Source organism: Procambarus clarkii, chromosome 29 (genome assembly GCF_040958095.1).
Source record: "Procambarus clarkii isolate CNS0578487 chromosome 29, FALCON_Pclarkii_2.0, whole genome shotgun sequence".
Taxonomy (NCBI): domain Eukaryota; kingdom Metazoa; phylum Arthropoda; class Malacostraca; order Decapoda; family Cambaridae; genus Procambarus; species Procambarus clarkii.
The window spans coordinates 32,402,557-32,412,785 of NC_091178.1; the positions used below are offsets into that span (position 1 = coordinate 32,402,557).

Below are 10,229 nucleotides of genomic sequence, written 5' to 3' on the forward strand. Positions count from 1 at the left end.
GCTGCTGTGGATGACTGGTGGAGTGTGGTGGTGCTGCTGTGGATGACTGGTGGAGTGTGGTGGTGCTGTTGTGGATGACTGGTGGAGTATGGTGGTGCTGTTGTGGATGACTGGTGGAGTGTGGTGGTGCTGTGGATGACTGGTGGAGTGTGGTGGTGCTGTGGATGACTGGTGGAGTGTGGTGGTACTGCTGTGGATGACTGCTGGAGTGTGGTGGTGCTGTGGATGACTGGTGGAGTGTGGTGGTGCTGTTGTGGATGACTGCTGGAGTGTGGTGGTGCTGTGGATGACTGGTGGAGTGTGGTGGTGCTGCTGTGGATGACTGGTGGAGTGTGGTGATGCAAGGGAAGCACTTTACACATGGTCGTATGAAGCGGTGGATTAGAACATTTGCTCTCCGATACAAGGTAGATGGAAAGTTTGACTCACAAACTAGATTCTGACATTCAGTGCGTGACGCAAGAAGCACTTATATATAACATATCCATCAGGCTTGCTGAGTTGCAAGTCAGTCAATATCCTGTTGCTTTCAGTATGCTCCTCGAAGCTTTACTGCCCTCTGCTCGGCCCGATAACATGTATTTGAGGTTATCGTACGAATTTCCCATTGCCAAGACTCTCACTTTAATCGCACAGTGTCAAGAGATATCATATTGCATCTTAGATCAGTCGGACATCCTGTGCACCGAGTTCATGGAACTTACTCATTTCTTACCATTTGGAGAGACTTAAGTGATGGCTTTTGCTTAGCCTCAGTATTTGGGAACGATATTTTAAACGACAAAAAATACCACATCATTTTATATATTTATTTATCCCAGTTGTTTCTAATAACCTCTTTTATACTAGAGCTAAAACTGCCAGTCTCTCTGATATCAGCCATTGCAAGAATTTCAGTCTCCCCTGATACCAGAGCCAAGGCTACCATTCTCTCTGTTACCAGAGCCAAGACTACCATTCTCTCTGGTACCAGAGCTAAGGCTACCATTCTTTCTGGTACCAGAGCCAAGGCTACCGTTCTCTGGTACCAGAGCCAAGGCTACCATTCTCTCTGGTACCAGAGCCAAGGCTACTGTTACAACCCTTGAGTCTTAGTACGGTTCTTTTCCCGCAGTGATCAAAGTATATGAAAATCGGCCTTGCCAAATAGTGTCTAGGGTATGAAATAAACACTGCATAAACAGGGAAAACAATATACTACGCTAAAAGTGACAAAACATAACAAATAAATGGTAAAAATATAAAGCCCAGAAATATTCTTTATCATGCAATAATATAGATAAAAATCCTTACTGAGCATAGACCATATTCTCCAACGCATGAATTAATAAATGGGATATTACACAATAATCATACCAAGAGAATTAACTGAGTAATAAGCTAAAATAACAATAACCACAGACTTAACTCAAATACATGTCTCCACTCGACCAGCTCAGCCACACTTCTGTTCCCAGGGCAGGCGTCCTACCAAAAACATCAACTAAGCATCTGCCTGACTCTTGTGGAACTCTACTAATAAAAGTATAGTACCTTTAACTCAATGATGAGTAAACTTAAGAGTATAATATACTGTTACATTACTCAATAGAATTTACTGGTAAACAATAATAAGACTTAATCAAGGTTGAAATATAATCACTCGCTTGACAACAAGTCCACACTGGCCACATCCAAATATGGTCATCCCCCCACACGGAAAAACCACACTCCCTCCAACAGGAATTAACTTCCGAAAGCCTCATACAATAAAATGCAACTCAGGCACACTACACCATGCTACAATGTATAACATACAATAGTCTATAATCATACAAATGGATACTATACTAATTATAGAACAAGACAATAAAGTAAATAAGCATCAGGACTATGTTAGAACCCTTGTAAGATTCATAACATTCCTCCCGTCCCCTAAGAAAAAAATGAAATTAACTGAAGGTTGATTTCATTTTTTTTACTGCTTGAAATATAACATGAAAATGCAACATGAAAATACTTCAACAAATGATCAAAGTAGAGAGCAATGAAATTTCACACAGTAAAAAAAAAAAAAAAAAAAAAAATTACATACATCTTATGAATAAAGAACACTACATATTATGGCACTGCAACAGGAAATCCTCTGGATTAGACATCAGCAATAACATTTTGCCTCCCAGGAATATGACGAATTACAATATTGTATTCTTGCAGAATCAATGACCATCTAAGTATTCTCTGGTTTTTACACTTCATAGAGTTGATAAATGTCAATGGATTATGGTCTGTATATACTACCACTTGATTTCCTGACAAATATGTCTCAAACTTCTTCACTGCCAATATTAAACAAAGTGCTTCTTTCTCAGCTACAGAGTAATTAATTTGTGTCCTGTCAAATTTACGAGAGAAATAATATACAGGATGTTCTAACTCCTACTTGGAACAGAACAGCACCTGCTCCTAGATCTGAAGCGTCTATGTGCAGAATAAAAGGTTTATCATACTGTGGACTAGCTAGCACAGGTGAGGTAGAGAGAATTCCTTTCAACTTCTGAAAAGAGTTCTGACACTCCTGCGTCCACTTAAATTTTACCTGTTTCCTAAAAAGATTGGTTATAGGTGCAGCAACAATGGAAAAGTTTTTACAATATCTCCTATAATACGCACACATTCCAATAAATCTTTGCACAGAATTCTTATTTGTTAGTACTGGGTAATCCACAATTGCCTGGATCTTGTCTTGCAATGGGACTATCCTTCCTTGTCCGACCTCATGTCCTAAGTACACTATAGTTCCTTTAGCCCAACTACATTTCTTCATATTCACAGTCATGTGAATACTCATCGATTTACTCATATTCACAGTCAATTAACATGTTGTAACACAGTAAACAATTTCTTTAAACTAGACATATGATCTACCGATCATATATCGATCATATATACCGAGGGAGCCGAGCGGACAGCACGCTGGACTTGTGATCCCGTGGTCGCGGGGTCGATCCCGGGCGCCGGCGAGAAACAATGGGCAGAGTTTCTTTCACCCTATGCCCCTGTTACCTAGCAGTAAAATAGGTACCTGGGTGTTAGGATGCTGTCACGGGCTGCTTCCTGGGGGTGGAGGCCTGGTCGAGGACCGGGCCGCGGGGACACTAAAGCCCCGAAATCATCTCAAGATAACCTCAAGAAGATACCCAATTCTTACTGAAAATCACAATGTCATCCAAATATGCCCTACAATCTGGCACATTCTTCAACAAAGAATTCATTAACTTCTGAAAAGTTGCTGGAACAATTGTTGCTTAATCCGAATGGCATTACATTAAACTCGAAAGCTCCATCAGGAGTGATAAATGCTGTCACTTCCCTTGCAAAATCTGTAAGAGGTGATATCCCTTAGATAAGTCCAATTTCGATACAAACGTAGCATGACCTATAGTATCGATACAGTCCTCCAATAAAGGTAATGGATACACATCAACTACAGATACCTGGTTGAGTTTTCTGTAATCCACTACTAGTCTCCACTTATCTTCTGGTTTTGGTACTAATAGACATGGTGAACTCCAGGAACTCTGACTGGGTCTAATGAACCCATGTCGAAGAAGATAATCAACCTCCTCCTGGATGATACGACGTTTCTCGGCTGTCACTCGATAAGGGTGTAGCCGAATTGGAGTTACATTTGTCAGGTTAATGTCATGAGTAATGAGAGAAGTTTGAGTGGGGACCTCCTCAAACAAGTTAGAGGACATCTCCAAAAGGCCCTGGAACTCTGCTCTCTCCCCATTCTGCAAATGACAACAATTCTACCCCGACCCCGACTTCCCCGACTCTACTCCAAACGAGTAGAACAATTCTACTCGTTTAGCATAGAGGTGTGGAGCGACTCGTTTAGCATAGAGGTGTGGAGTGAATCGTTTAGCATAGAGGTGTGGAGCGACTCGTCCAGCAATGAGGTGTGTAGCGACTCGTCCAGCAACAATGTGTGGAGCGACTCATTTAGCAACGAGGTGTGGAGCGACTCGTCCAGCATAGAGGTGTGGAGCAACTCGTCCAGCAACAATGTGTGGAGCGACTCGTCCAGCATAGAGGTGTGGAGCAACTCGTCCAGCAACAATGTTTGGAGCGACTCGTCCAGCATAGAGGTGTGGTGCGACTCGTCCAGCATAGAGGTGTGGAGCGACTCGTCCAGCATAGAGGTGTGGAGCGACTCGTTTAGCAACGAGGTGTGGAGCGACTCGTCTAGCATAGAGGTGTGGAGCGACTCGTCCAGCATAGAGGTGTGGAGCGACTCGTCCAGCATAGAGGTGTGGAGCGACTCGTCCAGCATAGAGGTGTGGAGCGAATCGTCCAGCATAGAGGTGTGGAGCGACTCGTCCAGCAACAATGTGTGGAGCGACTCGTTTAGCAACGAGGTGTGGAGCGACTCGTCCAGCAACAATGTGTGGAGCGACTCGTTTAGCAACGAGGTGTGGAGCGACTCGTCCAGCAACGAGGTGTGGAGCGACTCGTCCAGCATAGAGGTGTGGAGCGACTCGTTCAGCATAGAGGTGTGGAGTGACTCGTCCAGCATAGAGGTGTGGAGCGACTCGTCCAGCATAGAGGTGTGGAGCGACTCGTTTAGCAACGAGGTGTGGAGCAACTCATCCAGCATAGAGGTGTGGAGTGACTCGTTTAGCAACGAGGTGTGGAGCGACTCGTCCAGCATAGAGGTGTGGTGCGACTCGTCCAGCATAGAGGTGTGGAACGACTCGTCCAGCATAGAGGTGTGGAGCGACTCGTCCAGCATAGAGGTGTGGAGCGACTCGTCCAGCATAGAGGTGTGTAGCGACTCGTCCAGCAAAGAGGTGTGGAGCGACTCGTCCAGCAACAATGTGTGGAGCGACTCGTCCAGCATAGAGGTGTGGTGCGACTCGTCCAGCATAGAGGTGTGGAGCGACTCGTCCAGCATAGAGGTGTGGAGCGACTCGTCCAGCATAGAGGTGTGGAGCGACTCGTCCAGCATAGAGGTGTGGAGCGACTCGTCCAGCATAGAGGTGTGGAGCGACTCGTCCAGCATAGAGGTGTGGAGCCACTCGTCCAGCAACGAGGTGTGGAGCGACTCGTTTAGCAACGAGGTGTGGAGCGACTCATCCAGCATAGAGGTGTGGAGAGACTCGTTTAGCAACGAGGTGTGGAGCGACTCGTCCAGCATAGAGGTGTGGTGCGACTCGTCCAGCATAGAGGTGTGGAACGACTCGTCCAGCATAGAGGTGTGGAGCGACTCGTCCAGCATAGAGGTGTGGAGCGACTCGTCCAGCATAGAGGTGTGGAGCGACTCGTCCAGCATAGAGGTGTGGAGCGACTCGTCCAGCATAGAGGTGTGGAGCGACTCGTCCAGCATAGAGGTGTGTAGCGACTCGTCCAGCATAGAGGTGTGGAGCGACTCGTCCAGAATAGAGGTGTGTAGCGACTCGTCCAGCATAGAGGTGTGGAGCGACTCGTCCAGCATAGAGGTGTGGAGCGACTCTCTCAGCATAGAGGTGTGGAGCGACTCTCTCAGCATAGAGGTGTGGAGCGACTCGTCCAGCATAGAGGTGTGGAGCGACTCGTCCAGCATAGAGGTGTGGAGCGACTCATCCAGCATAGAGGTGTGGAGCGACTCGTCCAGCATAGAGGTGTGGAGCGACTCGTCCAGCATAGAGGTGTGGAGCGACTCGTCCAGCATAGAGGTGTGGAGCGACTCGTCCAGCATAGAGGTGTGGAGCGACTCGTCCAGCATAGAGGTGTGGCCAGGTGGACACATGGTGTGGCCAGGTGGACACATGGTGTGGCCAGGTGGACACATGGTGTGGCCAGGTGGACACATGGTGTGGCCAGGTGGACACATGGTGTGGCCAGGTGGACACATGGTGTGGCCAGGTGGACACATGGTGAGGCCAGGTGGACACATGGTGAGGCCAGCTGAACACATTGTGAGGCCATGTGGACACATGGCGAGGCCAGCTGAACACATGGTGAGGCCAGTTGGACACATGGTGAGGCCAGCTGAACACATGGTGAGGCCAGGTGGACACATGGTGAGGCTAGGTGGACACATGGTGAGGCCAGGTGGACACATGGTGAGGCCAGGTGGACACATGGTGAAGCCAGGTGGACACGTTGTGAGGCCAGGTGGACACATGGTGAGGCCAGGTGGACACATGGTGAGGCCAGGTGGACACATGGTGAGGCCAGGTGGACACATGGTGAAGCCAGGTGGACACATGGTGAGGCCAGCTGAACACATGGTGAGGCCAGGTGGACACATGGTGAGGCCAGGTGGACACATGGTGAGGCCAGGAGGACACATGATGAAGCCAGGTGGACACATGGTGTTATCAGGTGGACACATGGTGAGGCCAGGTGGACACATGGTGAGGCCAGGTGGACACATGGTTAGGCCAGGTGGACCCATTATGAGGCCAGGTGGACACATGGTGAGCCCAGGCGGACACATGGTGAGCCCAGGCGGACATATGGTGAGGCCAGATGGACACATGGTGAAGCCAGGTGGACACATGGTGTTACCAGGTGGACACATGGTGAGGCCAGGTGGACACATAGTGAGGCCAGGTGGACACATGGTGAGGCCAGGTGGACACATGGTGAGGCCAGGTGGACACATGGTGAAGCCAGGTGGACACATGGTGAAGCCAGGTGGACACATAGTGAAGCCAGGTGGACACATGGTGTTACCAGGTGGACACATGGTGAAGCCAGGTGGACACATGGTGAGGCCAGGTGGACACATGGTGAAGCCAGGTGGACACATGGTGTTACCAGGTGGACACATGGTGAGGCCAGGTGGACACATAGTGAGGCCAGGTGGACACATAGTGAGGCCAGGTGGACACATGTTGAGGCCAGGTGGACACATGGTGAGGCCAGGTGGACACATGGTGAAGCCAGGTGGACAAATAGTGAGGCCAGGTGGACACATGGTGAAGCCAGGTGGACACATGGTGTTACCAGGTGGACACATGGTGAGGTCAGGTGGACACATGGTGAAGCCAAGTGGACACATGGTGAGGCCTGGTGGACACATGGTGAGGCCAAGTGGACACATGATGAGGCCAGGTGGACACATAGTGAGGCCAGGTGGACACATGGTGAAGCCAGGTGGACACATGGTGAGGCCAAGTGGACACATGGTGAGGCCAGGTGGACACATGGTGAGGCCAGGAGGACACATGATGAAGCCAGGTGGACACATGGTGTTATCAGGTGGACACATGGTGAGGCCAGGTGGACACATGGTGAAGCCAGGTGGACACATGGTGAGGCCAGGTGGACCCATTATGAGGCCAGGTGGACACATGGTGAGCCCAGGCGGACACATGGTGAGCCCAGGCGGACATATGGTGAGGCCAGATGGACACATGGTGAAGCCAGGTGGACACATGGTGTTACCAGGTGGACACATGGTGAGGCCAGGTGGACACATAGTGAGGCCAGGTGGACACATGGTGAAGCCAGGTGGACACATGGTGAGGCCAGGTGGTGTTACGGCCCTCTCGGGACGCAACGGGGTCCTTACTCTGATGTTGTTAGAGGAAGATATATGTATCCGTTCCTGAGCCAGTAGTGGCTATCAAGGGATGAGATCCGTGACGCAAGTAACTTAAAGGGAGTAGGGAAAGAAAGCTAAGAACTTAATATTATATAATGTCCGTCACCAATAAATAATATATAAAACGGTTACACAAGGGGGGGGGGGGGTATTAACAATATACAAGGGGATTAATCCATAATCGTGGTCTTCTGCTGAAGACGCTGGTGCCACACCACTTGGTGCTGAGTCCTTGGTGCTTTCTTCGTGGCCTCACGACGTGTCCTCTGAGAATGCCGAGCCTACCCGGGCCACAGGTCAGCCAAAACGCAGGTCCACTGGGGGCATCGTCGTGGAGGCCGTCAACCACACGTCCAGCTGGTCTGCTGGCAGGTACTGAGCCACCAAGGCTGGTACGGCCACTCCACGAACGATATAAGGGGTACGCCCTAGACAGGAGTCTCGTGTGATATCACAAATCACCCTCCTGTCCTCAATACCCCAGTGGATGATCGTCTCCAACAGTCGGTCCCGGGTAAATCCTTTCACTGCCACTCCACTGGCAGGCTAACACACCACAGTGTTCTTCCGGGGGGACGACGTCACAACAGCTGCAGCAAACTTCACAGTATGGAGACTGGCTGCCTCGGGTAGACTGACTCCACTTCCATCTCAGTGGTCCCAGGTCGGCTCTGTAAGCAGACATGTCATCAATAACCGGGACACTAATACTTACAGGCTCGGGCACAAACACCTGACGTATCCAGTCCATAGATGGCGCTGTCGTCGGAGCACCACCTCACCAGAGGTCAGGAGCGGCGGTGTTGAGCGCGGAACCAGACTGGAAACTGGTCCTCGAGGCCAGTACACGCTGTCCTCACCAGGTGTCGTCGTCCGCTTGGCGGGGGTTTCGGGAGCTGACCCACAGATGGCGTGGTTGTCACTGCTCCAGGCTCGGACGCTGGATCCGGGTTCGTAACAGGTGGACACATGGTGAGGCCAGGTGGACACATGGTGAAGCCAGGTGGACACATGGTGAGGCCAGGTGGACACATAGTGAAGCCAGGTGGACACATGGTGTTACCAGGTGGACACATGGTGAAGCCAGGTGGACACATGGTGAGGCCAGGTGGACACATGGTGAAGCCAGGTGGACACATGGTGTTACCAGGTGGACACATGGTGAGGCCAGGTGGACACATAGTGAGGCCAGGTGGACACATAGTGAGGCCAGGTGGACACATGTTGAGGCCAGGTGGACACATGGTGAGGCCAGGTGGACACATGGTGAAGCCAGGTGGACAAATAGTGAGGCCAGGTGGACACATGGTGAAGCCAGGTGGACACATGGTGTTACCAGGTGGACACATGGTGAGGTCAGGTGGACACATGGTGAAGCCAAGTGGACACATGGTGAGGCCTGGTGGACACATGGTGAGGCCAAGTGGACACATGATGAGGCCAGGTGGACACATAGTGAGGCCAGGTGGACACATGGTGAAGCCAGGTGGACACATGGTGAGGCCAAGTGGACACATGGTGAAGCCAGGTGGACACATGGTGAGGCCAGGTGGACACAAGGTGATGCCAGGTGGACACAAGGTGAGGCCAGGTGGACACATGGTGAGGCCAGGTGGACACATGGTGAGGCCAGGTGGACACATGGTGTGGCCAGGTGGACACATAGTGTGGCCAGGTGGACACATGGTGTGACCAGGTGGACACATGGTGTGGCCAGGTGGACACAAGGTGATGCCCGGTGGACACATGGTGTGGTCAGGTGGACACATGGTGTGGCCAGGTGGACACATGGTGTGACCAGGTGGACACATGGTGTGGCCAGATGGACACAAGCTGAGGCCAGGTGGACACATGGTGTGGCCAGGTGGACACATGGTATGGCCAGGTGGACACATGGTGTGACCAGGTGGACACATGGTGTGACCAAGTGGACACATGGTGTGACCAGGTGGACACATGGTGTGACCAGGTGGACACATGGTGAAGCCAGGTGGACACATGGTGAAGCCAGGTGGACACATGGTGTGACCAGGCGGACACATGGTGTGACCAGGTGGACACATGGTGTGACCAGGTGGACACATGGTGTGGCCAGGTGGACACATGGTGTGACCAGGTGGACACATGGTGTGACCAGGTGGATACATGGTGTGGCCAGGTGGACACATGGTGTGGCCAGGTGGACACATGGTGAAGCCAGGTGGACACTTGGTGAAGCCAGGTGGACACATGGTGTGACCAGGTGGACACATGGTGTGACCAGGTGGACACATGGTGTGGCCAGGTGGACACATGGTGTGACCAGGTGGACACATGGTGTGACCAGGTGGACACATGGTGTGGCCAGGTGGACACGTTGGTGTGGCCAGGTGGACATATGGTGTGGCCAGGTGGACACATGGTGTGGCCAGATGGACACATGGTGTGGCCAGGTGGACACATGGTGTGACCAGGTGGACACATGGTGTGACCAGGTGGACACATGGTGTGGCCAGGTGGACACATGGTGTGACCAGGTGGACACATGGTGTGACCAGGTGGACACATGGTGTGGCCAGGTGGACACATGGTGAGGCCAGGTGGACACATGGTGTCGGAAAATCCGACACCATTTAATATAACATACAGACAGATAATAATTGCTGTATTG

The 10,229-nt window shown here is 51.1% G+C and overlaps 3 protein-coding genes across 3 annotated transcripts; 1 reads left to right on the forward strand and 2 right to left on the reverse strand.

Moving 5' to 3' along the window:
• Positions 1-3,844: 3,844 nt before the first annotated feature.
• Positions 3,845-5,815, reverse strand: LOC138369707 (coagulation factor V-like). Its single transcript, XM_069333141.1, has one exon. The coding sequence runs from the start codon at positions 5,813-5,815 to the stop codon at positions 3,845-3,847; it is 1,971 nt and encodes a 656-aa protein (XP_069189242.1).
• Positions 5,816-6,170: 355 nt separating this feature from the next.
• LOC138369708 (SUMO-interacting motif-containing protein 1-like) lies at positions 6,171-6,996 on the forward strand. Its single transcript, XM_069333142.1, has 2 exons — positions 6,171-6,740; positions 6,982-6,996. Exons 1-2 carry the CDS (start codon positions 6,171-6,173, stop codon positions 6,994-6,996), a joined length of 585 nt encoding a protein of 194 aa, XP_069189243.1.
• Positions 6,997-6,998: 2 nt separating this feature from the next.
• On the reverse strand, positions 6,999-9,873 carry LOC138369709 (putative protein CRIPAK). Its single transcript, XM_069333143.1, has 2 exons — positions 8,780-9,873; positions 6,999-7,041 (listed from the first exon to the last, which is right to left on the reverse strand). Exons 1-2 carry the CDS (start codon positions 9,871-9,873, stop codon positions 6,999-7,001), a joined length of 1,137 nt encoding a protein of 378 aa, XP_069189244.1.
• Between the last annotated feature and the right edge of the window lie 356 nt (positions 9,874-10,229).

Excerpts from the sequence above, each read along its gene's own strand:
- LOC138369709 (XM_069333143.1), bottom strand. The coding sequence starts at position 9,873 with ATGTGTCCACCTGGCCACACCATGTGTCCACCTGGTCACACCATGTGT. Across the intron at positions 7,042-8,779 it reads TGTCCACCTGGCCTCACTAT|GCCTCACCATGTGTCCACTT; the intron begins GTGTCCACCTGG and ends TGTGTCCACCAG.
- LOC138369707 (XM_069333141.1), bottom strand. The coding sequence starts at position 5,815 with ATGTGTCCACCTGGCCACACCATGTGTCCACCTGGCCACACCATGTGT.
- LOC138369708 (XM_069333142.1), top strand. The coding sequence starts at position 6,171 with ATGGTGAGGCCAGGTGGACACATGGTGAGGCCAGGTGGACACATGGTG.